General features: G+C 41.6%; 3 protein-coding genes and 1 non-coding gene across 7 annotated transcripts in view; all 4 read right to left on the bottom strand.

The window, feature by feature from the left end:
* The window catches only part of nckap5l (NCK-associated protein 5-like), a 64,823-nt gene extending 64,289 nt beyond the window's left edge, over positions 1–534 (bottom strand). For both annotated transcript variants that reach the window (XM_034694971.1, XM_034694973.1), the window contains exon 1: positions 358–534. The gene's annotated coding sequence lies outside the window, so the exon portion shown is untranslated. The remainder of the gene's footprint in view (positions 1–357) is intronic.
* Positions 535–2,518: 1,984 nt separating this feature from the next.
* kansl2 (KAT8 regulatory NSL complex subunit 2) lies at positions 2,519–12,292 on the bottom strand. 2 transcript variants are annotated; one of them, XM_034694986.1, is made up of 10 exons: positions 12,199–12,292; positions 10,185–10,442; positions 9,896–10,068; positions 9,668–9,782; positions 9,343–9,506; positions 9,094–9,257; positions 7,665–7,761; positions 6,684–6,937; positions 6,061–6,267; positions 2,519–2,922 (listed from the first exon to the last, which is right to left on the bottom strand). In XM_034694986.1, exons 2-10 carry the CDS (start codon positions 10,433–10,435, stop codon positions 2,833–2,835), a joined length of 1,515 nt encoding a protein of 504 aa, XP_034550877.1. In that variant the 5' UTR covers positions 10,436–10,442; positions 12,199–12,292; the 3' UTR covers positions 2,519–2,832. The 2 variants fall into 2 exon arrangements, with proteins under 2 accessions (XP_034550877.1, XP_034550878.1); XM_034694987.1 differs by lacking the exons at positions 2,519–2,922; positions 6,061–6,267 and adding an exon at positions 6,274–6,392.
* Positions 7,361–7,494, bottom strand: LOC117822188. The gene has a single exon (XR_004633143.1). It is a non-coding gene; the product is annotated as a small nucleolar RNA SNORA2/SNORA34 family (small nucleolar RNA).
* A 1,651-nt stretch (positions 12,293–13,943) lies between the features above and the next one.
* Positions 13,944–25,911, bottom strand: ccnt1 (cyclin T1). Of its 2 annotated transcripts, none has more exons than XM_034694981.1 (9): positions 25,666–25,911; positions 23,520–23,601; positions 23,305–23,433; positions 21,339–21,399; positions 19,476–19,538; positions 19,310–19,364; positions 19,013–19,176; positions 18,855–18,925; positions 13,944–17,467 (listed from the first exon to the last, which is right to left on the bottom strand). In XM_034694981.1, the coding sequence occupies exons 1-9, from the start codon at positions 25,836–25,838 to the stop codon at positions 16,190–16,192; spliced, it is 2,076 nt and encodes a 691-aa protein (XP_034550872.1). In that variant the 5' UTR covers positions 25,839–25,911; the 3' UTR covers positions 13,944–16,189. The 2 variants fall into 2 exon arrangements, with proteins under 2 accessions (XP_034550872.1, XP_034550873.1); XM_034694982.1 differs by having other exon boundaries at positions 19,310–19,355.
* Between the last annotated feature and the right edge of the window lie 1,388 nt (positions 25,912–27,299).

The following is a 27,299-nucleotide window of genomic DNA, read 5'->3' as shown; positions in this document are numbered from 1 at the left end:
TTCTCTGTTCCTCTTTCCAGGTTTCAATCATTGAAAAGGAGCCTCAAACTGCGACATGTTAACAACCAGAAACCCACACATGAAAAACGCACTGCGGCTTCACATGAGTGTCCTTTCTATCTTTGAGACAGGCCTTTAAAAAACCCTAAATGTGTCCCCTCCGGCTCGGGTAAAGCTGTTACGCCCTTCCCCAAAAACATGAACAAATAAAATCCTCAAACATCTTTCTCTCCTCCGAACCGCTCCGACAACACTCCACCGGGGAGGTTCAATCAATGATGCCCAACAGAAAGCCTCAGTGTCGGTATGCCTCCAGCTGAAACCTCGGCCATGAAGCGACACGTTTAAAACACTCACCTCATTTGGTTGTGGACTGTCGTGGTCTCATAGTTAAAGAAGAAGAGGAGAGATGAGGTTCAAACATGAAGGCTTGTGCTCATTGTTGCAGCCGTGTCGTCCTCTCTCTCTCTCCCTGCCTGCAGCTCTCTTCCTCAGCCTCGGATCTTTCTCTGTTTTGGGTTTGGAGGAAAAGTGATGTCATTGCATGAAATTGCATTACCCGCCCCATTTTTTTTTTCTAGCAGAGGCTGTCCCCATGCTGCCAAACATAACTTTACCATATACTTAAATAAAGCTGCCTCCATATAGTCTATATAGTGGTCTTACTGTGCCTTAAATACTGCAGTCGTCATAAATCTGTTCAAAATGAGGGTGTAATTATAAAAAGAGTTCAACAGAAGTATCATAAAATAGTTTATTCTGGGATGGATGTGATAAAAACATCCAAGAGACGGAATGAGAACAATTTCAACTCACAGAAAAGATAAATATATGAACACCCATATGTCAAACATACAGTATTTACAGGCAATGATTATGTACAGCTACAACTTTCCCCTGGGACCAGGGAGCTGTGGATGTAACTGGTGCATTTCCACTGCAAGGACCAGGGTCTAAATACGATTCTGGGACCTAATAACCCCCTCAAAAAAAAAAAGGTTTCTGATATATTAAAAACAGGTTATTTGAAAATGAATACTTTCTGAATATGTAGAGTAAAGTTGTGTTTTCGTTGCAGGAACTTTCCCCTGAGACCAGGAAGTTTGGAAGCCAACTGGTGCATTTCCACTGCAAGGGCCAGGGTCAAAATACGATTCTGGGACTGAATAACCCCCTCAAAAAAGGTTCCTGCTTTCTTCAAAACAGGTTATTTGAATATGAATACTTTCTGAATATGTAGAGTAGAGTTGTGTTTTCTTGCAGGATTTTTTGTCTGAGACGAGGAAGTTTTGAAGCTAACTGGTACATTTCCACTGCAAGGATCAGGGTCTAAATTAGAGATAGGAACCTAATAAGCCCCTAAAAGGTAGGTTCCTGGTATCCTAAAAATAAGCTGTTTGAAAATGAATACTCTCTGAATATGTAGAGTCAAGCTGTGCATTTGTTACAGGAACTTTCCCCTGGGACCAAATAAGAGAAGGGGACCTAATAACCCCTTCCGAAAGGTTCCTGGCGTCTTAAAAACAGGATCTTTGAGTTTGAATACTCTGATTATAGAGTAAAGAGTTTTCGTTGCAGGAACTTTCCCCTGGAACAAGGGAGTTTTGGTTGTACTTTCTGAATATGTCATGCTGTGTGTCATGCTGTGTTTTTGTTACAGGAACTTTCCCCTGGGACTAAATAAGGGATGGTGACCTAATAACTCTCTCCAAAAACGGTTCCTGGTATCTTAAAAACAGGATATTTGATCATGAGCTATGCAAAGCTATGTTTTCGTTGCAGAAACTTTCCCCTGGGACTAGGAAGTTTTGAGGCAAACTGGTAAATTTCCAATGCAAGGACCAGGGTCTAAATAAAAGATAGGAACCTAACAACCCCCTACAAAAAGGTTCCTAGTAAATTCAAAAGAGGGTATTTGAACAATAGCTATGTAAAGCTGTTTTCGTTGCAGGAACTTTCCCCTGGGACTAGGACGTTTTAGATGTCACTGGTGCATTTACACTGCAAGGACCTGGGGTCTAAATAAGAGAAAGGAACTAATACCCCCCCTCAAAGGTTCCTGATATCTTAAAAACAGGTTATTTAAATATAAATACTCTGAATATATTTAGTAAAGCTGTTTTTCAATGCAGAACCTTTCCCCTGGGACCAAGAGGTTTTGGGACTCACTGGTCTATTTCTACAGCAAGACCAGGGTCTTAAAAGGACGGGGACCTAATAATCCCCTACAAAAAAGGTTCCTTGTATCTTGAAACCAGGATCTTTAAATATGAATACTCCAAATATAGAGTAAAGCTGTGTTTTCGTTGCAGGAACTTTCCCCTGGGACTAGGACGTTTTAGATGTAAGTAGTGTATTTCAACTGCAACGACCAGGGTGTAAATAAGACACTGGGACCTACTAACCCACACAAAAAGGTTCCTGCTATCTGAAATCAGGTTCATAAGGGGTTGATTTTGCAGTGCCAAAGATTTATATTTGTTAAATGGTCACTGCATTTATAAGGACAGAGTAGAAGTTTGAGAGTTTACTTTTTTAAAACTGTTGAGAGAAAAAAAGTTCCACAGCTGTGAAGTTTTTTATTGATTCAAACAAAATGGCCGGTATTAAACATCCATAAACCAGAGTAGAACAGATATAATTTTACACAACAGCAGCCTAATTTGCCAAATCTTTGAGTCTGTAAACCTAGTTAAAAACAAAGATGACAATAACCTGCTGTCACCTTCTAGTCCCATGAAAAGAAAGTTCTGGAACAAAGAGTTCTGGGTTCTTTTGGTGGAAACGCAGCCTGAACACAGACTGCCTTCTTTAGGTGACGCTGCAGAGGCTTTATCTTTGAGCATCGACTGTAGCCGCGCTGACATCCTCCAGTGAATTGTCGTTGGCCTCTTCTTCACCTCCTATAACCTCTGACACCACCTGTGTATGAGAACAGAAGGTCAAGTATTGAATGTACAAGTCCACAACTTAGATCCTGTGTCACCTGTCACTGATGTTGAAAGGAGTATTTAGGATTTCCTGAGTAGATAAGTTGTGATTTATAAAACTGTTGCCCCATTTTTGCATGTTCTGGGTTCTATATATGGTACAGAAATGACTTAATTGCTTTTACAGATGCCTAAATGTTGGAAACCTTTAAAGCTTTTCCGTTAAAAACAAGCAGAATCTGGGCGCTGGTTTGAGTTAGTGGTTATAGCACACATCCATGTGCGGAGGCCATGTTTCAGCTCCCTGCCACGACCCTTTTACTGCATGTCAGTCCTTACTCTTTACTCCCCATGTTTCCTGACTCTCTTCAACCATCATATCTAATAAAGGCAAAAATGGCAAATTATTAATTTAAAGCAAAATCAAGCAACTTGTTTGATTTACTTCTGTAGCAGGAAATCTGCTGCTAAATCTGAGGCTACAAAGGTGTAATGTTTTAGCTTAATCCAACCCACTCCACTTTATTTACATAAACTGAGAGGAACCCAACTAAGATTACCAAAGTCCTACACAGGGAAATACAATATCAATAATAAAAAACATTGCAAAAGTACATACAACAGTAAGAGCTTAAGGAATGCTGGGCTAACATTTCCTGCTTATTTTGTCAGACAACATGCAGAACAAGAAAGTGGACAAACACCATCGATTATCAGGCTGTATATTGGCCGAGGTTAAAAGTATGAATTGTCCCTTAAAACAGAGTTCTCTGTAAAATGTCTCTTTGGATCAGAAGGGTTTGTGTTGTGTCTAAAAAGGTGTAATTTCCAGCTCAGAAACAGGCTCTGATAATTTGTGCTTAGGTGTCCGCCTGAGATCTCCTACATATTTTGTCATTCAACATACAGTACAAGAATGCAGACGCAACTAATGATTATTGCTCTTAGTTAGGCGCTTGTATTTATAACATCCATCTTCAAAGACGGGTAACACTGTGGCTGTCAAAGGAAACGCAGTGACATATTTGAAATCACACAGTGGGTCAAGATTGCAATGAGATAATCTGGATTTTCTACTATTCTAACAGCTTATTCTGTGCAGTTTAAGAAGCAGCCTTTAGACACGCAGGCTGCAAATTCTAACAATGCTTCTCTGGATGGCAGTTGTCAACACTCGACCCAACGCCTGTCTCCTTTCAGCTACGCCTGTTATAAACACACTTCATTGAAACTAGCTCGTTTGTAGGGCTGGGTGATGAGAGATGTGTAAACACAGGGAATTCAACATTTTTAAAGGACATGACAGGAAACATGGAAGCATACAGAACAGGACTAGCTTCATTAAGGTGTTTCAAAGATTTAGATGATAAGTTATTGATTTTATTCAATGCCTCGGCAGGTTCAAGGGCTGTCCACACATTTTAAACTTCTATTACTCGTTCATCTCAGTTAAAGGAAGCTCTTCTTTTCCTCCCCCTCTGGTGCAGTTCAGTGAGGTGAGGTGTCATCTCCACAGACAGCTGTTTAAATCACACATCTATCACTCCCATTGAATGTTGTGAACCTAATTAGACTGACTGGAAATGAATGGTAGCTGTAATGACAGGGTGTTAAAAAGCGTGCCTTTTAATCGTGTCAGAGCAGGTCAAGAAAATGAATAATTGATCCATAAAAACAGTGAGGATTTCTGCATTTGTAGTGACCATAAAAATAGTGTATGAGAAGTTGAATCAGGAAGTCTGATGCAGCAAATTTGAACAGTAACACAATCATGTTTATGAGCTCTAAATATCTATATCACTCCACATAGGATGTGAAGAAGAAAAATCTGTAAGAGAAACAAAATCTGTAACTTCATTATTTGTAAGTTTGTTGGGGCATCTATATGTACCAGCTCTCTGTTTTACTGTGGAATAAATCTTCTGTTTACCTTTGTTTTTTTATGTTATTGGTATTTATTTCTGTGTTCTATCAACCTGCGGTGGGACAATGTTAATTTCAGTCATGCTTTTAAAATGAATGAATTGATCCTGGTGTGATACGGCTCAAACACAGGCGGGTTATTCTTTTCATCTCGAGAGAGATGACTGAAAAGAGGAAAAATAGAGATTGAGTGGACTTTATCAAAATGTCCTCAGTTTAACTTGACCGGGAAGTTATAGTCAACGTTCACAGCCCAGAGAATGCACTCTACTTAAAAACATTTACCTTTGCATGCTCATCTTGTAATGATTTCCAAAAGCAGAAGTGGGAACACCTTGTTAAAAGCTGGGTAGTTGTTGAGTGATATTTTGAAAACAAGAGTGCTGCAGGAGTTTATGCAAGCAGAGGGAACATTTGTTTTTAATGGGTAAGGTCACAATCTGTCTTAAGTTAGTTTTCAAGATCCTCTCCTGACATACTTCAAATTTAAGAGACAGAACCACGTTCACGATCCTTGTGAGTAAACAAGCGTGTTTCTCAGTTTACCTTTAGATTTATTAAAGGTTCAGTTGTCTGAGTTAAATAAAGAAGTCAATTTCAGAAGTAAAGCTCAAACACTTAAGTTTCTGAGGCATCTAATCCTCCATTTCTCCTCCTCTTAAAGCCTTTAACATGGAGACAAAAGTTAGTGCATGCCTTAGTATCAGTTAGAATAGACAGATCCCTCTCACCTTCTTTGGCGTCTAAATTAACCCTTAAAGCTCTGGTCGCTTGAAGTCTGGGTCAGGATTCACTGAGGTATGTAGCTCCTTGAGATTGTTTCCAAATAAAAGATGTTTGAATAAATCCTAATTCTTAATCCTCCATCAGATTAAAGTATAAAGAATGTATTTTATTTAAACTGGAAGCATGTCAGGAGATCTGTCAATGCCCAGTTAAACTGAAAGAGTCATTCCAGTAGAAAGATTTGCTTTAATATTTGCAGTTATATTTTTTCCCCTTTTATAAATCAGCGCTCCAGTAGAGCGGTCACTGTGGAACAATTTGAAATGCATTTATTAAATTTAGACACAGATCGAGACCAAGATTTTATTAAACCCAGCTTGCAGAGTGACATACAAACAAAGTGTAGGTCTGTTGGTGTGTGAGCGCCAATGTTCAAGACTCAAGATAATCATGACGACAAAGCCTCTTATCAAGAGTTAACCTGGTCATCCATGATGGAATCCACGTCTCTCTCTGAGAGCTCCTGTCCCGAGGCGTCCAGGTCCACCTGGTCTGGGTCTTCTCCGGTCAGGATGTCCATCGGGGCCTCCGCGATGGCTCTGATGGTCTGGTCTTCCAGGGCCAGGGCTGTGTCAAACTGAAGGGGGGACGGAGGGCCTTGCATGCCATCCCCTTCCACATCCAGGTCCTGTATGGGATAATATGTATGAGATCCAAACCTTAATCTTTACTTGGTAGGAGCTGTTTTCTCTACAGATCTTCACAAGCAGGTGGAGGGTCCTCGTTCAATTGTTGATGCATAGAAGATCAAAGCTATGTTGCAATGTGAGAGAGAGGGGTCCATTTAATAACCATGCTAGTGCTGAACTCAAAAACAACATCCACAGTCACAAAGTCAACAAAAGACACATTAGACCAATGAGGTGAGTAAATTAAAAAAGCAGCAAGTTAACCAACGTGGATCAGAAGTAAGTGAGTTTGTTTGAACCACAGCAGACCGGTTACAGCAGCTGTGAAAGCACCGTACAATCGAAGTTATTGCATTTCATAAAGTAAGTCACATCGCTCTGATACCAAAGAACAGTGCTAGAAGTTTGTACGTACATCACTGAACTCTAGAGGAAGACTCTCTGTGGGCTGGAGCTCTGCTGCACTCAGATACATGTCTCTACTAGCTGTGGTGATGGGCTCCTGCGGGGGCGGCTCCTGCTCAGGCTGGAACATGGGCGGAGGCAGGGCGAGGTGGAGAGGGCAGCGAGGGTCGTCGGTCTGACCCATGTGCACGGTGCGGTCACACGGGACGTCTTTGAGGCCTGGACACATTTTGAAAAGTACCTGATTGCTGTCTTGGTAGATATCTGATAAGAGAAGCTGTCAAGGACGATGACAGGATGAAGATGACAAATCAAGAAATGAGGAAGACTCTCCCACCTGTAAGTAAAACCCACTCACACTGATTGTTGAAGTATTATTGCAAGTACTTCAGTCATTCCTATGAAAATGTTTTTGCTCTGAGTATTTTGGGGCACTTATTTTGAAGCTGAAGAGGGCTTGACTATATTGTTGACATGTCCCGAGTGGTTTTTGTCAGAGCGATGAGCAGAAAGCAGATGTTATCTCAACACTCAGAAGAACACAAAGTCCAGTACTTGCAATAAAATGTTGTTTTTACCAGCTGACAGAAAGAAAAAACAGGTTTTCTTTTGGTATGAAAAAATGAAAGGCACGAGGTTCACGGAAAGGCCGAGGGAATAAAGTAAAAAGGAAGGATGAAAGAAAGATTCTGTACCTTCCAACTGAACCGATTAGCCCCTTTACAACTCTGGGAAAAATCAACAGACCACAGGAAGGAGTCAATGTGGGCTCCCTTTGAAACCAACAGCTACTGCAAGCTGCTGGTCTTGATCGGGGCCAAGATGAAGGTGGCTCAAAAAAAAAAAAAAGATGGATGAGTTAAAATGGAGAAAGAAAACAGCACATGAGGTTTAAAAAAAAAAAGCACTGTTACTGTGTTCTTTCAATGTAAACAGACAAACAAACAGATGCAGCAGTTAACACTAGTCATGTTGAAATCATTGAGGATACGTGAGACACAGTGCCGGGTCATGGGCAGGCAGGGGTTGGTACATCGAGTTCCCTCCACAAAGGAGATACACTTCTCATACACTGTTCTCGTGTGAGGCTGCAAGAGAAGAAAGAAGCATTTAGAAAATGTTAAAACATGATTTCCTTTTCAACTATCAACATGTTTAAGATCATTTGAGATACAGGGTGAACATCTAGTGTATATTAAAATGGAGAAATGACTCATATGGAGTTTAATGTCAAACCAGAGGCATGTTCAGTATCACCCTCAATTTACTGTTGAAGTCAAAACACTAAAGGACACAGCCGCCCTGCATCTTTATAACAACACACAAGGCTGAGTCATATGTTGAGTTGCATAATTTTATGACCAATAAAAAAAAAAGAGACAACATGTCCCTTTATTTTAATCAAAGAGTCACATTCAGGCAAACAAATTATGGAATTTTATTTGTTATTGTTTTGGCTCTGTGTTCAAGGAGACTGGCTTCAGTGAATAACGAGCTCGTCCTTCAAGTTACCAGAGAAAAATCTTCCCTCTTGCAGTATGTAGTATGCTTATAGCTAGAGCTGGAGCAGGCTTGGACCAGCTCTTAGTTATGCTGCTATAGACTTAGACTGTCCGGGAAACTGGCACACTGGGATCCTATCTCACCCCCTTCCCCCAAACTCCCTCTTCACTTACTTTAACTCTCCCTGTCCCATTAAAGTTACTAACCATAGACCTTTCTGGAGTCCCTGAGCTCCCTTGTCTCGAAAGTTCTTCTGATCCTGCTGATACGGACGTGCTGGACTCCAGCGGCAACAGCTACTACTACTCGTCTCATCACTTTCATTGCTCTCTCTATCTCTTATTCTCCTCTATCCCTCTTTCCAGACCCAACTCGGTCTCAGCAGATGTGTTTCTAACATGAGTCTGGTTCTGCTCGAGGTTTCTGCCTGTTTAAAAGGAAGTTTTTCCTCGCTGCTGTAACTAGCTAAATACTGCGAGGTGCAAAGCTCATGGTGGATTAAGGTAGGGTAAGAATGAGTCTTACCCTGTCTTGGTGTTGGGTCTCTGCTCATAATGTGACAGAGTACAGTCTAGACCTCCTCTGTTTGTAAAGGCATCTTGAGATAACGTTTGTTGTGATTTGGCGCTATACAAATACAGATTGATATGAAGTGAGAATGATATTTTGCTGTACTCAGCATTACAAAAATGAAGATCTTGGGCTTCACTTTTATGGTCATAGTCTAAACTTTTTAGAGACACTCTGGAGAAAGAATTCTCATCCTCTGTGCACACTGGATATTTTAAACCCAATGGAGACAAGCCTGACGCTGCTTTACCTGGAGAAAGAAAGACTTCTTTGTTCCAAGGTGAGCCGACCCCGGTTTAAGAGTTATAGTTTAATCTACTTTCTGTGACAAGGTCCAGGGCTCTTACCTGAGGTGCTCCTTCTGTCACAGCCTGCCTCCTCTCCCTGAGCTGTCGGTGCAGCAGGGCCTCCACACCGTACCGACGACGGTACCGGCGCAGGGCTTTGAGCTTCTTCAGGTTCTCCCTCTCCTTCATAGACAGACCTTCAGGTCCTGTCAGCAGGCTGCTCCCTGTAATCGACATATATCAGATATCACTGAGGGCTGTGAGACTATACAACAAAACATGTTTGGAGCTTCTTAGTTGTGCGTTTACCAAGACTTTCGTGCTCCACTTTGCGGTTATGCAAGTATCTACGCTTCTTCTCCTTGAGCAGGTGCTGCAGCCGTTTGAACTGGTCGATGTACAGAGACTGGAGCCTGATGAGCTTTTCTCGAGTGATGAGGGCCACCTCCTCTGCTGTGTAAACTCCTGCATGTCTGCAAATTCAGCACATGTTTAATTCAAATGTCTGTATTTTTGAGTCTGATTTCATTGTGCATTGAATTTTTAGACGATACTGACACTTATGCCTCTGCAATCTAAACCCAGTAAAACTAAATCGTGAGTTTAGATTGATAAATGAGATAACTCAGCTTACTTCAGAGGATCTTCATGATCACTGTCCACACTGTCTCCGTCACTGTCAGGGTCTCCTCTCCACGTCTGGTCTAGTACCAACGGAACCTGCTCCTCCTCACTCAGACTCTCATCCTCTGCACAAAGGGAGTGTGGTAAAACTTTAACTTATATTCACACAGGTAGGACTAGACTGAAAAAAACAAAAGACACTGATCTTAATGTTGCATCATGTAGTTGGATCATTTACCTAGGATACGGCTAGCTTCAGACCGGCTCCCGTCAGCGCTGTTTGTCTCTGCACGGTTGTACCCACTCAGCTGGGACAGAAGTACCTCTGGGGATGGATTGGAAGTAGACTTCCTCATCTGAGCTCGGAGGGCCATGGCGTTTCTGCGAGCATGCTCTGCACAGAACGTCACGCTAAAGAAGAGATAAGAAACATATGAAGACAGATAACAGGAAGCAGCTGAACATCAAATACTAAGACTTAAACTTTTGTGTAACGTTCATAAAAAGCAGATGAAAGTTGGACCTACCCGTCTTTCCTCTCGACCTTAGGTGAAGCATTGGGGCAGCGCTTGCCGTTCTTGGCAGAGACATAGCTGCACTGCTTGTACGGGGCGTTCTTGTCCTCCAGGATGTGTTTGATGCAGAACTCGAAGCCCTCCAGACGGGGGTGAGAGCACGGCCGCTGCGTGAAGGAGCACAGCTGGGGCTCCTGGGGACGAGGCGTCTGAGCCACCCGGCTCCGACTTGAAGGCAAAACGTGGATTCTTATCCGGTTCATTTTTGGTCTGCAAAAGAAACAGAGCGTTAGCCAACAGCTCGTCATATTCGGTGCAAGATAAGAGCCTCCTCAGGGATAAAAAAAATGAGATTGAGATTTCAAGTAGTCCTAAAAATGACAAGAATTAAATCCTAAATTTACCACAATTAAGGTAAAAATAAAAAATAGGGTAATATCTGAAGGGAAACCAGCTGCCTGCATGAAGATGGAGAGCGTGGGAAGTTAGCTGGGAACTTACAGCTGCTGCAGAAGCGTGCAGGTGCCTAAAAGCCTCCTTCTTTATAATGGACTCTTGACTGGTTTCTTGCTGAATCTATCCAGAATCTTAATTATTGAGTGTTTAGTTATTTCTGAAACCTTTACTAAAGCAAAACCTCACTTTGTGCTTCATGTTCCTTATTTAAGCTACGGCTGATGGCTGTTTTTCTGAGCTTTACCTTCAAAATACCACATCTAACACATCCCTGAATTTTTTCTCACAGGTTTACAAACTTTAATCTCAAATATGTGACTTTATTCTTATAAATGTAGTACTTAGGTTGCAAAATCTCTATTTTTGTCTTCTTTAAAAGGTTGCCCTTCTAGTACACCTTAGACAACTGTTTTATTTTCAGTCATTTAATTCTTTATTGTGTAATTTTGCTTCTCAAAAGTAAGGATTAGCTTCTTTTCAGACTGAGAAGTCAGACTTGCAGAGTCAGTCCCATGTTTATGTCATTACTCATGACACATTTTTACAGGAAAGCTTTTATTGTGTTATTTTATTTAATTTTAGCTCTGATTTTAAGGGTCTCTTTTATAAGTTTGTATGTTTTTAAACTTTTGTTTCATTTTTTTTTATTGCTTCATTTTGCTTTGCACTTTTTCTTGTTTTTATTTGCCCACTGTAAAGCACTTTGTTACCTTTATTGAAAAGTGCTAAATAAATTAAGTATTATTATTATTGTTATTTTAGTCGTGTGTGACAGTAGATTAAATGTCTGTTTTTTTTTTCTTTAGTCAAACTTTTTAGTTGAATAAATAAATGAACAAATCAATTAATAGTAATATAGTTTCTGGTATATTAGTGCATGAGGAGTATAAATTGAAACATAATTTAGGGTGAATAAAACCACCTAATTAAAGACATTGAAAACACTTGAGAACCGCGTGGCTGGGCTTAATTAACGTTAGACTTTTAATCAACTTGGTTTAAAAGGTCAGGAAATAAATAGTTTATTTACTTACACACAGAATAAATATAAATGTATGTGAATATATGTTTATATTGTTTGTATGCATTAAAAATGAAGATAACTGATGTTTTACTTCATAACAAACAGCATTATTCAGGCGTTGGCATGTCAGGTGGCTTGTCAGATTCGACTCATCAGCTTTATTAGTTTCTTACATTTAAATAAATAAATGCATTAATTAATTCAGAGATTTTTAAATCGATAACAGGTGTTTTTAATTTAGATAATTAAAAGTTTAATTCTGATTAAATAAATTAAGCAGAAGTGCATCTCTGTCTTCAGAGAGTCTCCCCGAGCTTCAGCCCGCCTCTCTTCCTGCGTCACTCTTTCAGTTACTGCGGCGCCATCTTGGCCGCCATCTTTGTTTAGCCGTTGCTAACCCTAGCTAACCGCTAATTATAACAATTTGCAGCTGTGGGGATAGTTTAGCTCACCAAGAGTCGCCTGTTGTCTTCTTTCTCTGTGTTATCAGGTAGAATCCATGCATAAAAGTGGGCAGATAGAAATGTGTTGCCTGTAACAGCTTACCTTCCTCTGTACCGTCCGGACAGCTCGAGCTCCCTGAGAGCGCAGCGTCGATTTTCTTACTTATAACAATAACTGCCACAGACACACACTGAGCCCGCCCACTCTCAGCGCTGATTGGCTGGATTTATAGGCCTCTCATTGGGTAAGCCAATCGCCAATCAAAGCACACCCACAATACTGCAGCAGTTTTCTCACACAAAGTAATAATAATATTAATAAAAATAATAATAATGATAGTACATTTTATTTATAGAAGCACTTTAAAAGTTTCTCTAAGACACTTTACAAATATATATATATATATATATATATATATATATATATATATATATATATATATATACACAATAGATAAGCAAATGAAAGCAAAGCAAAAAAAAACAAAAAACAACACACTGTATCTTGTATGAAAAGGTAAGCTTGTCTTTCTTATACAACAGAAGAATGGAGCATTGGTATGTCTTTCTTTATAAGGCCATACTCCAGGAGCTGCCGTCTTATTTATGCTCCTTATTGACTCCTAAAGTTGTCAGTGGCTGTCATCTTCGGTCCCATGGAATCAGCCGCAGCTGTCTGATTGATTTTTTAGGCAGACCTGTAAAGACCCCGTTACAGTAGTCGAGTCTACTGAAGATAAATGCATGGACAAGTTTTTCCAAATCCTGCTGAGACATAAACCCTTTAATTCTAGATATACTCTTGAGGTGATAGTAGGCTGACTTTGTGATTTGCTTGATGTGGCTGCTGAAATTCAGGTCTGAGTCCATGACTACACCAAGATTTCGAGCTTGGTCTGTAGTTTTTAACATTACTGATTGAAGTTGAGTCGTTCCTCCTTAGCACTGAAGAATGCAGTGTTGTTGAAAGTTGAGGGACTTAAAACAGATATGACGACAGCTTTCTTAAAATATTTATTGACTTTTATTGAGAATAAAGCAACCACATTATATCAAAAAGAACAGTGTTCACATATAACCTTTAAAACAGAAAACAATAAACCCCAAAATGTTTCATTTCCAGACCTGAGTGTCACTAAAAACACCAAGACATGAAAAAACACAAACTTATTGTAGGTATGTGATTTTGCATTGTAAGGTTGCATGAGTGTCTTCCATTTTTTTCTCACATATGGGTTTGTTTTGAAATGTGTCCTTTTTTTTTCTCACAGCATTGAGTTAATACTTTAAATTGGAAGATTTTTCCAAATCATATAAAACAATTTTCTAAAGTATAATGATATATTGGACATCTATTCTAATAGCCTAACCATTATACATGTAACACTTTGTCAATTGCATTGTAGTCAAAGCTACTGAGATAAATATTCAGTGCATTTACTGTTTCCCTGTCACAACAATTAGTTGAAGAACTAATAAAACCTCTGCTGCCTGAGCAAAGAGATGTACTCTTTTTATCTTCCATAAAATCAAGGGAACAAATATTTTACAATTGTGTGGCTGGTATGTTGTACTGCATTACTTTGAACTGCCTTATACACATGAGTTTAGATTACAAACTTAAAGGAAGCAGATATAAAGCAGTAATACTATACAATCCAAACCATAGTAAGCTCAGTATGTGTTAAATGTACAGATGATGCCCAATATTCTCGCCAACAGAAGACGCCATTTCCTCTATTTTGACTCCAATACAAATCCATAATCAATCAAACTATGTAGACAGTACTTTACGTCATGCTGTTGACCTTGTAGTGGAGGTATGTCAGAAGCCGGCTTTCTCGCGTGTGTTTTTACACAACAGAAGAACACAAACACTTTTTAATGAATCATGGCTTGATGATGGATTATAAACGACAAATCTGAAGCTGAAGTAACTCACAACGTAGTTTTAAAGGTTATGGATTCAAAATACAGCTTTAAACATGATTAAATCTCAGACCAGTATGAACAGACACGTTGTACACAGAGGTCAACACATTTAAGACACCCCCAGAAGGAAATGCACAAATGAAAGACAGCCATAAACACAACAGATGTTTCATTACTCTTTGATATTGTGTATTTTGAATACGTCGCTTTATATTTGTACTCGATGTGGTCACAGGAAAGTGAACTCCAGCAGAAAACTTCACAACTTTCAGGGTGACACAAAAAAAAAAAGTCAGGGAGCAACGCTACGTATACTGAGTCGTCATTTTGGCCACACACGGGAAATAAAATCCAGCAAACAGTCATAAAATCAACATGAAGACACAGCTATGACAAGTGTGAAGGAGCCCATTAACTTTATATCTGTCTGATTCATCTGTAAATGCTATTATAGTGATCAGCTTAGCCCTTTGCTGTTCCATTTCATGAAACAGGAGCAAAGAAGACGGTCCAAAATTGCAAAATGACACCCACACTTTGTAACTTGCATTCAAATTCACTGCGGACGATGAAACATGGATGCAAGTTAGAGAAGGAGGGAGTCTTTCTTGCAATTCTGGACCATGCAAACCCAGAGGAGACAGCATGTGATAAATATTAAATCAAGTGTTGCATGATTGAGCTTTAACCTGCCTCTGAAGGGAACATGAGGCTGCACTTCCCGTCAGCTTTAAGGATGAATCAGGATTTTGCGGCCGTTTGAAGACGCGTATGAATCAGACTGCATAAAGGTCTGAGGCTCCTTTTCAGAGTATGTGTTCCGGCCTGACTTAATGCTACAGGGTACAAAGTAATATTAGCCCTCGACCGTCTTCTTGTGCACAAAGAGAGATCCACAAAGACATGATGAGGAGTTTTTTGCGGCCTGCCTCTTTATCGTGGGAAAAGAAGACAACACAGATTGGGGGGAAAACAACAAACACACTTCAAACTCTTTAAAAAAACCTTCAGTAGAGTTGCTGATGTTATTGCCACAAAGGGAGAGCCTCCTCCTTGTCAACACTACCGGCTCTAGAAGGGGATGTTCAACAAGCTCGTACAGTTCAGATGGTTGAATATGCTCCCTGACTTTAATTCACACATGTACATTTATTCTGCTTCTTTACATCTTTGAGTTCATAATAAACCTCCACATGTGGCTACATTAGAGGATAAACTCACATCATTCAGCCGGCTGTCCCGTCACTGTGACCACACCGAGTAGATATGTCTGAGCTCTTTGATAAACCATGGTCCTTTACCCTTGGTATGAACTTTCACTGTTAGTGTACTGATTAGATAGCTGAGTATGAATATTTTACAACCATTTAAAACAATGACTGCAACACTCAAAATCTAAAAAAAACAACAAAAAAAATAGTACAAGCTTCCTTAATTTACATCTTTTTTTTGCAATTTCCCATAACAAAATGTAAAAAATATCTCATGTTCGTTTTTAAACATCTTACAATCTGTTTACAGTTTCACCCAAGAATGCAGAAAATAAAATATTTCAGCTCCAGGGCCGGGGCAATCACCTTTTTTTTTTTTAAAGATTATGGTGTTAAAAACAAAAGAAAGTATAAAACAGGGAGAAAAATATTGAAAAGATGGCTTTGGAGACATGCACTCTCAAACTAGCCTGTACAGTCTTGATGAAGAAATATCCCTCTGCCCTAAAATAACACAGGGAGAACCTTAAAAAGGTAGAAAATGAGACTATGTTTTCGTTAAAAGCATTCAATTAATAAATAACATGCTATAAAAACATTATAAAAAGACAATCTTAAGAAGATCGAACAGGGCTGTGACCTAATCTTTAGTTTCTCATGATTCAAGGGGATGACTTCCTCTAAAACAGTGATGGTAAAAATACCAGGTCCCATCATCGTGATTCATTTCACTTAAAAACAGAAAGCAAAAAAATAAAAATATCTACACTTCTCTTTTTAAATCACATTTTAAGCTTTTAAAGCTTCTTATTATTGCCCCAGGGACAGGGAGAAAAACTCAGCGGTACATTTCTCTGCTGTAAAAAATGCTGGGTGAGAAATTATACAATACTTTATGTAACAAGATGGATGTCAAGTACAATGTACACAATTCATCTCCTGCTCAGGAACTCATTTGGGTAATGGTGGCAGAGGGGGAGGCGGTTCTGAAGGCAGGGGTGGGGGTCTGGAGTTACTCCCCCTGGAGCCTCCGCCGTACCTGAAGTCCCCGTACTGCGATCTGTAGTCAAACATGGACGGCTGGGACGGCTGGACCCCCTGCGCGCTCAGAAGAGAGTTTAACATTTCAAAAGTATCCTGGTACTCGTTCGATTGAGCCCCCGCCGCCGCACCGTGCCCGTTTGTGTCCGTCTTGTCGCCTTTGGAGTGTGAATAGCTCCCCTGGTGGTGAGGGAGGCTCAGTGCTGGAAGAATGTCAGCACCGTGCCCCAGAGTCTGCCCAGAGGAGGAAGACAGGGACGGCAGCTGATAGGGGTTCCTCGAGGACTTGCTGGCTTTAGCAGCAGGGTGAGAGCCAGCTGTGGAGTCTTGGGAGTGCGTCCTCTTTCGTGAGGCGGATGAGGACGAGGAGCCAGTTCGGGAGGAGTCACTGGGGACTTTTTTGCTGTTCCCAGTCGCCCCTCTGGAGCTGGATGAGTGTTTGTGTGAGGAGGAGAGAGAGGCACCGCTGGAGGAGTGGTGGTGGTGATCGTGATGATGGTGATGATGGTTTGAGCGTTCCCTGTGCTTGTCCCTGCTCTTGCCCTCCTCTCCTGATCCCCCTCTCTGCTTCTCAGGCACTCGTATCCTCACTTTGATGTCCTGGTCCTGACCCCTGGAGCTGGCGCTGTGCCCGCTGCTTCCTCCGCCAGCGAGGGGGAGACGCATTTTCAGAGAGCTCCGTTCGTGCCTCTCCTTCTCCAGGGGGATTTTCAGGATGATGGGTGAGGGGTTGGCCGTGTCAGCAGAGGAGGAGCTAGACTGCTGGTGATGCTTCTCCTTCCTCTGCTGCTGACCAATGAGAGCCTGAGCTGCGTTGGCGTAGTCCCTCTTTACGCTGGCCTCCATGTTCTCCAGCTTCCTCTTTTGAGCAGCCAGGACATCAGCGTTCTTGGCCCGGTACTCACTCAGCGACACCTTAGCAGGAGCGTGGACCTCGTTGTTGGCCTGCTGCTGCTGCTCAGACACGGCCTGCTGCCCCTTCCCGCTCCACGTCTGAGCGCTGCCGGATGCTCCTCGGTCCTTCTCGCCCCCAGATGATGAGGAGGAGGAAGAAGGTGGAGCGGAGAGGCTCATGAGGCCCGCTACGGTGCTCTCTGACGAGGCCATGGAGATCATGCTCATCATGGTGTCCCTCTGGTCGCCCTCCTCTTGGACTTTCGGCTTGGCTTTCGGTGTCTGACCTCCAGCCTGGGAACAACAACAAAAGCAGATACGTCAGGTGTGTGTCTAACATGAGTCTGGTCCTGCTGGAGGTTTCTGCCTGTTAAAGGAAGTTTGTCCTTGCCACTGTAACTTTCTAAATGCTGCAAAGTGCTCTGCTCATGGTGGATTAAGATGAGATCAGACTGAGTCCTGTCTGTAAGATGGGACTGGATCTTATCCTGTCTTGAGTGGCTGCTTATTGCAGCAGCTCTCTTTGTTGACTTTTTTTCATATCTGTTTAGTTCTCTTTGTATTTGGAGCCTGTCATGACTTTTATTGACTCATTTGTTGGCCATGGACACCAAACTGGCTACGTTTGCAGTGGTGTTTTTACTCTTTTTGTTCCTGTGTGTGTCTGGAGATCCTGTGTAACCATGGTCGCATTGTTTACATACGAGATCAGCTGTTAGCAGCCCGGAGCATGTCGATGCTAAACGATGCTGGGCCCGATGTTCCCTGCGAGCTGAGGAGAAGGAGGCAAGGATGACTTGCTGGTACTGAGGTGCAAGCTAAAAAAAAAATCGACATGGACCTGTCCTTCCACCCACCGTTATGGGGACTGTAAGATCCATCTACAATAAGGGGGACGAGCTAACCCAGCACCAGAGGGTATACTGGCAGAGTAGCATCATGCTAACAGAGCTAACACCAGACACGAACGCCACATTGGAAGGATTTCACCTTCTGTGGGCGGACAGGATACAGGAGAGCAGGACTGAACTAACTGGTGAAGAAGGCCAGCTCAGTCCTGGACCCTGTGGAGGTGGTGGCTGACTATGAACTATGGCCAAGCTGTCGTCTCTGATGGACATTTTTTTTTCTATATATTCTTGTTAAATTCTTGTTCTGTATATCTTCTTGTTTGCTGCTGTAACTCCATGAATTTCCCAGTTGTGGGATGAATAAAGGAGTATCTTATCTTATAGAGTACGGTCTAGACCTGCTCTGTTTGGAAAGAATCTGAGGATAAGATTTGGCGCTAAGTCAGAACTTTAGACAGATGTCACATTCTTAAGAGGGGGAAAAAACTAACATTTGCTCACCTTGATGCCTCCAAAATGCTGCTTATAAGCACCAAAGAACCCAGATTTTTGACTTAAGTACTACTTTAGGTATTGCATCATTTAGTTTTCACACTAAGTTTTGTTGTTCTGTCTGGTAGAAGAGGATTTCCCCACAGATAAAGGGCTCTCAGTAAAACCTTGTGAATGATGAACCCTGAGGAGTTATTTTGAACCTGCCTGCCATGCTCTGTGAGATGTTGCTGCTTGAATCAAAAGTAATGCAGAGATCTGAGAAGCACATGCAAGATATTTGGGGGTCTCCTCATTAAGATTTAGTGGACAGCCCTAGAGAAAGGAAAAAAATGTACCTTCCAGTTGCGAATCCGTTTCAACCTGCTCGGTGTTTTCTCCAGAATCTGCAGAAACTCATGTGTGAGCTCTGAAACAACATCAAACGTAGATCTCTTGAAACAACTCATCTCGACTGACTGACTGAAGTGCGAGGTACAAAACAGACGACCCATACCGTCCAGCAGCTCGAGGGTGACAGTGGGATCGACATACTCCCACCAGTGTTTGCCGTCTGTGGACACGGGGATCTCCCAGTTCGACCATTTGCAGGCGAGGTGGATGCACACGCAGGCCACGACGGGTGGACTGTACTGCAGGCAGAACGTGGTCAAGTGCAGACTACGTGGCAGGATACGTCCAGGAAGGAAAGAACAAAACCAGGAGGAGGGGAGGAGAGAGTAGACATTCAGTATATAGAGTTTGAGGACTTCACATGACATCACTTTACATTTTCTGTGAACAGTAGATATACCTGTTCGTGGCCATAAAGTATGATGTTTGAGCCAAATCCTTACTCGCTGGAACAACAACAGAACAAAAAAACATACTTAAAACCTGCGTGTGGACAACCCGGCGGGCACGATGCAGACACAAATACCCAAACAGAATTTGAAACAAGCCGAAGAGTAGATGCTCACCTCTGACCAGCTGAGTGCACTTGACAACATGAGTGTGTGGATGGTCAATGGTGATTTCAAATGCTGTTATAAAGAAGGGACAGAGACGAGGGTCGATTAGATTTCACTGATTCAATCTTTTAGGGAATAATCAGCAGAATTTGTGAAGCAAGGTTTGAAAAGTCCCTGAAAACATGAAATGAACATCGTTAAATCAAAGACAAGTGTAGCCATGTGATACGCCCCCAATTCAGAGTCTACTAACTAGTGCAGAATGTGAACTACATCAGATACAGAATGTAATATGAGAAGCGGATGTAGCATTTTCTGAAGTGCCTTAAACCTGCATTTTTTTTCTAATCCTGCAGAGGCCACCACTGATCGAAACATAGAAGTCATACGAGGTCTCCCTCAGTGCAGCATGGTCTTCATTTTAGTTAATCATGGCCCTGTTGAGCTAAAACTGCCTAAGGATGTTTCTGTGATAGCTGTGATGCAATTCTGGTACTGGGAAAAAAAAACGAAGCAACGAAGTCAAAGCTACAAAAAAATGAGGAATGATAAGGAGGGCTAACGAACCACCAGGTAACATGCAAGCTGGCTGGGGTGCTGGTGGCCTAGTGGTCTAACACGAGACTTCCACTCGATATGTGTCCGGTCTGTCTCTGATCCGCTGCGGTCCTGCTCTGTGCTCTCTCGTCCGTCAACACCCACCAGTTGTGTTTTCAGATCGCAGCACGGAGCAGGACCGCCGGACAGCTGGAGTCATGTGACCGAGGTTTTCCCACAGTAATCACTGAATCAAGGATTCTACTCCTCTCCTCATCCATGTTGTCTTTCTGGTCCTCTGAAAACCTCTGACCTGTTGACTCCAGGCCAGCCTCTGCTCTAAATGACATTTTGTTGTCATAGTTAAGCTAAATACGATGTAAAGAAAACACCGGATGTTTTCATTTTGTTTTGGTGCCTGACTTCCTGTCCCGCTCCATCTGCTCTGTTGAGATTGATGCGTCGTGCTCCGGCATCTGGCAAAAATAGAAGTCTTGCTATCTGATCCGATGCATTCCGACTTGTCGGAAGCAGAGACGCAGCTGGAACGCAACGGAGCGGATCCAGTGGAAGTTAACGCGTTGACTAGACTGGAAACCTATCGGATCCAGTGCTGTGACAGATCGGAGACGGACCGGACACGGATCTGTTGGAATTTGGCCGTAAGCGCCCCACATACAGAGGCTACAGTCCTCCTACAGACCATATGCTGCATGTCTTCCCCCGCTCTCTGCTCCCCACATTTCCTGTCTCTCTTCAGCTGTCCTATCAAATAAAGGAAAAAAAGCCTCAAACTATAACTTAACTTCCATCTTTTTTTATTTTCCAACCTATGACATGGACGTCGTTTCCCTGAATCTGCAATATTTGACTGCTTCTTCTCTTCAGAGTAAAAGCACTTCTAATGACGTGTGTATGTGTGAAAGAACAAGAATGAATATAGTGGAAGAATGACACCTTGCATAAAATCTCTGGTAAGATCCTGCAGGAAATAAAACTATGATGTTTGAACGTGAACAAAAATGTCTTTCCTGACACGAATCACTCGGGGATATTTGCTCTCACAAGGCTGCAAGTAAAAGACAATGTTCCTGATGATGCTGTCGTTTCTCACGGTCATTAAAAAAATGGCGCTTAATTATCAAGACCAAACAAAGTGTGAAATGTGTACGCATTAACAATACAAGCAGAAACGGTGAGACATGTGAGTTTGGATCCTGGCTGTCTCTTTCCTATTCAGCATACAGTTCAGGTACAGGATCTCTCTGTGAAGAAGAACAGTTAAACACAGCAGTAGTCTTTGGAAGGAGGCCCAGTGCTTCTTCCCCAACTTACCCAAAGTCTGCAGTATTATGCTCTCAAGAATAACCAGGTCTTGGGCTTGTTGCAGGTAAGCCTGAGGTTGAAAGGACAGGCACGTTACTCACTGGGAGGCCTCCATCCTTCGTCAAACAACATTCAACCCACCTTTTTACGAGGAGCCCCACAAAGCCCCGCAGATAAGAAGTGAGGTAACAGTGGAGCTACGGTGCGTTGCATAAGTGTTCATCTCTCTTGGACTTTCCAACATTGTACAGTGTTACGATGTGGAATCCGTCAGAGCAGACAGAAAGCATCTAAAGCATTTACTCATACATGAAAAATGTGGATTCTTTTACGTCGGTCCAGAACATAAAACTCTGATGAAATCCAGCTGAACTTGCAGTTGTTACGTGACCAGACACAGAAAGGTTTAAAGCAGGTGAATGAATACTTATGCAAGGCGCCGTTCACATAAACAACTGTAACACATCACATAACCTAGATGACAGTAAATTACATCGACAGTAAACTGTGGTGCCTCAACAATTAAAAACAGAACACTTCATCACTGTTTCAAAGAGCTCAAACAGACGATAACTTCTGACCAAAATACCTAAAAGTGGACAAAGTCAGCACCTGTCGCTGTAGGGAAGTGTTTCAGTAAAACATAATCATATTGTGAGGGTGAAACAGCTCACAAAGTCAAACATTAGATGTGATTATGATCCTTGTGTAGCTTCTTAAATCAACAACTATCAAGTCGCACTATTTGATGATTCTATCCCTTTAACGAGGAGGTATTATCCTCATTTTCAGGGTTTATATTATCTCTGAAACCTTAACTCTGGAAGACTCCTCCACTGTAACCAAATCTGACTGGGAGAGTTAGGAAATGGATGAAAAAAAGCCCCCAGTAACAGATAAGAACAGGTAAGTGTCACTTTTATGAAGCTCTTTTAAAGAGATCAGTGAGATCAGCAATTCCTGTGCAACTTTTGAACAAGCTAGCTGCACTCCGACACGTGTGTATCTTCATAATTTGATATGCAACGCTTTACCTTTACATTTGTGAATACAACATTAGAGGCTGACATTTTTTGGGGAATCTCACAGGATTCCTGCAGGATGGGAGTCAAATTTGCTATTAATCACATGATTGGGACGGTACAGGATAAAGAAATTAACGGGAGCAGACGGGAGCAGGAAGATCTATGGGACGGTTGTCAAGTCTTACTGGTGAGAGCAAGAAGTTTTGTCAGTTCATTGTGTGTAAACTGTAAACATTAGCTCACAGTTTACACGCCTGCACCACCAGGTAACTCTGGATCGCTCCTGCTCTCCAGTTCAGCTCTGGAGTCTCTCCTTTTTTTTTTACTCAGGTGCATTAAATTGCCTTTTCCTCACTAAAGTCCGGCTCATGAAGGTGTCCATGTGTGTCCGCAGTAAACGGCATGATATTGGAGCGGTCAGAATCCCTCATTATTAAGTTTAGTTGTATTTTATGACTTTGAAGCTGCAGACGGAGGAGCATGTCTGTGTTGCGTCCGCAAAAAATGCAAAACGAACGGGTTTTCTGATGTGGAGTGAAAGTGAAGTGCTGACAAAAATCACAAGTGGAGCGTACACCTAAACCGAGATGAGTGCTCAGGTCTTAGTTTTCCAAAAGTCAGGTACAGTCTGTGAATGGTGAAGGTAATGCCTTCGTTCGTTGAGGTATGTACTGCCTTAAGACTAAAAGAAGAAAAAGAAGGGAGCGGTACAGGAGTGGGAGTCATTCTGAATGGGAGCAGGATGGGATTGGGAGTCATTTTACTGGGAGTGGGACGGGACAAGATTTTTTTCTGTGGATTGGGACAGGAGTGAAAATCCACTCCTATGTCACCCTCTATGAAACATATCTTAAAAAGCATAATACCTCCTCTTTAAAGTGTCTGATTGTGGCGGTTGACTCATTGCGCCAGGCTTGGTAAACAGAAAAAGGAAACCATCCAACACTTACATCACTGCGTACATCTGGTGAAGGGTCCTGAGGGTTCAGACATGCATGGGCCACCTTGATTACGTGCTCCAGCTTCCTGGGCTGCTCCTCCACCTTTGCAGCCAGGAAGAGCGCAGCGGGAGAGATAACCTGGAGAGGGGGGGGCAGAGATTGAGGGTTCAGTGATGGACCAGCATCAAGGACAACGGGGACACAGATCTAGAAGTTGTACTTACATTTCTGTGGAATCTGGTGAACGACTGGACCATGTAGAATCGGTGCATGTACACAATGGCTGTATTAATTGTAAGTTGAGACCTGAAACAGGGCGGTTAAGGACTACAATGCATTGGAAACATTCAGACAAGCAGAAGTAAATTTTAAATTTGCATTTAAAGTGGATTAAAATGAGCTAAGATAGGAAGGCAGTGGCAAATAAAAAAGTCTTAGTCTTTGATTTAAAAGAGGTGAGAGTTGGAGCCGACCTGCAGCTTTCAGGGAGTCTGATCCAGATATGTGGTGCACAATGACTAAACGCTGCTTCACCATGTTTCCTTCTGACTCTAGGGACTGAAAGTTAACCAGTACCTGATGACCTCAGAGGTCGAGGTGGTTCATAAAGTAGCAGCAGATCAGCAATGTATTTTGGGCCTAAACCATTCAGTGCTTTATAAACCATCAGCGGGATTTTAAAGTCTATCCTCTGACAGACAGGAAGCCAGTGTAGAGATCTAAGAACTGGAGTGATGTGGTCTACTTTTTTGGTCCTTGTTAGGACTCGAGCAGCAGCATTCTGTATGAGCTGCAGCCGTCTGATGGACTTTTTAGGGAGTCCTGTAAAGACCCCGTTACAGTAGTCTATCTGCTGAAGATGAATGCATGGATGAGTTTTTCTGCATCCTGCTGAGACATAAGTCCTTTAATCCTTGATATATGCTTAAGGTGATAGTAGGCTGACTTTGTAATATGTCTTAATGTGGCTGCTGAAATTAAGGTCTCATTCCAAATTTCAGTCTCACATTCAATAACTTGACTCTCTCCTGCATCTCACATCCATAACCTTGGGATCATTTTTGACAGCAACCTTTCTGTCCAACACCACGTCACCCAGCTCACTAATACGGCCTTCTTCCACCTCAGACATTGCCCGCCTCCGTCCATTCCTCTCTTTCTCTACTGCCGAAACACTTATCCACGCATTCATCACACCCCGTTTAGATTACTGCAACAGCATCTTTTATGGCACATCTTCCAAAGTCCTCCATAAACTGCAACACATTCAGAACTCTGCTGCACACCACATCACCCCCACCCTCCAACATCTTCATTGGCTTCCCGTCCCCTACCTAACGCATACAGTTTAAAATCCTCCTCCTCACCCACCAGGCCCCTTCCTACTTCACTGACCTCCTCCACCATCACACTCCTTCCTGTAACCTGCATTCCTCACATGCCAACCTCCTGCCTCCACCTCACAGAACCAAGCACCAAACCTGAGGGGGACAGAGCCTTCTCCATAGCCGCCCCCAACCTCTGGAACTCACTCCCCACTCATATCCTAAACTGCTCTGACCCCCCAACATTCAGATCCCTATTAAAAACTCCTTTGTAAGTTAGCTTTTAATTTGTGATTGTACTGTATTGTCTGATTTGTGTTCCTTGCTTGTTTTGATTTGAACAATTGCACAGTATCTTTGTGTTTTGGAAAAGTGCTGTATAAATCAAATGTATTATTATTATTATGACTACACCAAGGTTTCTGCCTTGGTTTGAACAAGCTGCATAGCATCACCACATCAAAACAAAGGCAGAGGATCCTCAATTTAAGTTCAGAATTAACCCAACATGTTAGTGCACGTGTTTAAAATGAGTCTTGGAGTGTTGGAGATTTATAAAACTCAACTTTTCTTCATAAGAGGAGCAGAAAAACAAAGTAAAACTCAAGCTAGCTTCACAGATCAGTCAGAGGTTAGTTGTTTTTGAAGCTCTTACATAACAAACATTGACTCTGAAGATGAAACATGCATATAAGTGATTTATAAACACTATCTTTATGTGATTTATAAAGGTGTTGTTCTGCTGCACCTCTCTTTTAAGACTATACACAGTAATAGTGGATGCTAATGCTAACGTCCTGAAGGCCCGCCGAGCACTCAGGCCTCCGAGGGTTAGCATCCTACGACGGGGAAGCAGCGTGAGTATCTCCTGGTACTATAGTTATATCACCAACTACCACAGAACAACTCACTTTGAACATTAGTGGAATCAAAATGTCTCTAACTTCATCAAATAAAGGAACAGCAGCTGTTCTGTGGAGTGAACCGGCTCCACATGAAGCTAACCGAGCTAGCTAACACGTTAACGTCGCCTCCACAAAGATACACGTTGAGCCTCTGGCCCATGTCCTGCAGCAGGTTGGCCGCCTGTTGTCTGTACGACAGCTCTTTGTCCGGATCCAGTCCAGCTCTCCGGGACGGGCTGTTGTCGATCTGTTGTCGGGAGTAGTACCATTTGTTGTTACAGCTTGCAGGGAGAGAACGAAACGAAGCCGCCATCACTGAGAAGGACGAGAGTTTAAAATTTCTGCGCGTCACAGGAACATACGTCACACTGTGTAGTGACGTCGGTTTGTGGTACCAAGACTGGCCAACAGGGGGCGCTAAAACACACTCTCAGGGAGGTTAGCATCGTTTTTGGCAGCTTCTGATCCGGCTTATGGATCTGCTCCTGATCCAAAACCACTAAACCAAGCCCTGTCAGAGCTGGACTACATTATTTAAGTATGCAGACTTCTTTTTATTTTATTTTCTAATTTTTAAAAAATGTTTATTGTTTATATTCTCATTTTTATACATGTAATAATTCATTTGTATCATTGTTGTTATTGTGGTTATTATAGTAATGATAATTGTTGTTGTGATTGTCATTACGTTTGCCTATTTATTCATTATTGGTCAGACTCTATAACCAATAATGTAAATATATATGTTTTAAGATATGCTTATTTTTACTTCTTTAATTTCAATTGCTAATAACTTTTTAATAATTGATATTTTATAGGCTCTTGTTTGCTTTATACTCTTATGCACTGTCTACTTTGCTGCTGTGACATTTAAATGTCCCCATATGTTGGACGAATAAAGGATATCTTATATTATCTTATCTTATCTTATTAAGATATAAGATATAAGATAGATATACTTTATTTGATCCCCATTGGGGGAAACTCTTTTGTTACAGCAGCTTACAACACAGGCCGGGAGAATGCAACAATTTACTTACATAATTAAAAATATAATAACAATAATAATAATAGTAATGATTAAATAAAATAGAATAGAATACAATAAAATATGGCACATATTACAGATATATACACACTATGTACACTTCTATCTGATGAATAGATATTGATGTAAGTTATTGCACAGATAAAATTGCACCAGGTTATTAAAAAAACCTACACAGCATGAGAAATCAGTGCGATTCAGATGTCAGATTGACAGAATAGTTTGTCGGTGTGAATCATAATTATTTATTTTTAATTAATTAATTAATCTTTATTCTCTTGTAATTATTTAAGGATTTTATTGTCATATTGTTATTGTTATATGACACTGTTAATTACAAATATTCCACTGTCAAATTATGCCAAAAAGTTCTAATAAACAATGTTCACTAAAAAAACATTATGCAGACTTCTTATTTTTTTGAACGTTTTTATTAGACTCATGTCATAAAACAGCAATGCAGCCATTAGACTCAGAGGCTGAAAAAAAGGCTTTTGAAAACACCTAGACCATGGTCAGAAAGTTCAAATAAATAGGTGATGCAAAATTAAAAATGAGTAAATGTCCATTAAAAAGAAGGGGGGGCTCAAAGGGTAGATCCATACCCAGACACCTTTCCAATATGTTTTTAGTTTCGGACAGTCCTAAAATATATGTGTATGGTCTCCAATTAGAGTATGCAGACTTCTTAAAACACATTTTCAGATGTGTGAGACCTTTTTTCAA

This window comes from Notolabrus celidotus, chromosome 11 (genome assembly GCF_009762535.1).
Source record: "Notolabrus celidotus isolate fNotCel1 chromosome 11, fNotCel1.pri, whole genome shotgun sequence".
Lineage (NCBI taxonomy): Eukaryota > Metazoa > Chordata > Actinopteri > Labriformes > Labridae > Notolabrus > Notolabrus celidotus.
The sequence above is the reverse complement of the archived record's forward strand: the minus strand, read 5'-3'. Positions and strand labels throughout refer to the sequence as shown.

What these genes read in the sequence shown, in the direction of transcription:
- ccnt1 (XM_034694981.1), bottom strand. Translation starts at nt 25,838, where the DNA reads ATGGCGGCTTCGTTTCGTTCTCTCCCTGCAAGCTGTAACAACAAATGG. An exon ending in ATGGGCCAGAGGCTCAACGT is followed by an intron (nt 23,602 to 25,665) that starts GTATCTTTGTGG and finishes GCCCTGTTTCAG; the next exon opens with GTCTCAACTTACAATTAATA. An exon ending in CATAATACTGCAGACTTTGG is followed by an intron (nt 19,539 to 21,338) that starts GTAAGTTGGGGA and finishes TCTTTATAACAG; the next exon opens with CATTTGAAATCACCATTGAC.
- kansl2 (XM_034694986.1), bottom strand. Translation starts at nt 10,435, where the DNA reads ATGAACCGGATAAGAATCCACGTTTTGCCTTCAAGTCGGAGCCGGGTG. An exon ending in TGAAGCTAGCCGTATCCTAG is followed by an intron (nt 9,783 to 9,895) that starts GTAAATGATCCA and finishes CCCTTTGTGCAG; the next exon opens with AGGATGAGAGTCTGAGTGAG. An exon ending in TTCCTCTAGAGTTCAGTGAT is followed by an intron (nt 6,268 to 6,683) that starts GTACGTACAAAC and finishes TATCCCATACAG; the next exon opens with GACCTGGATGTGGAAGGGGA.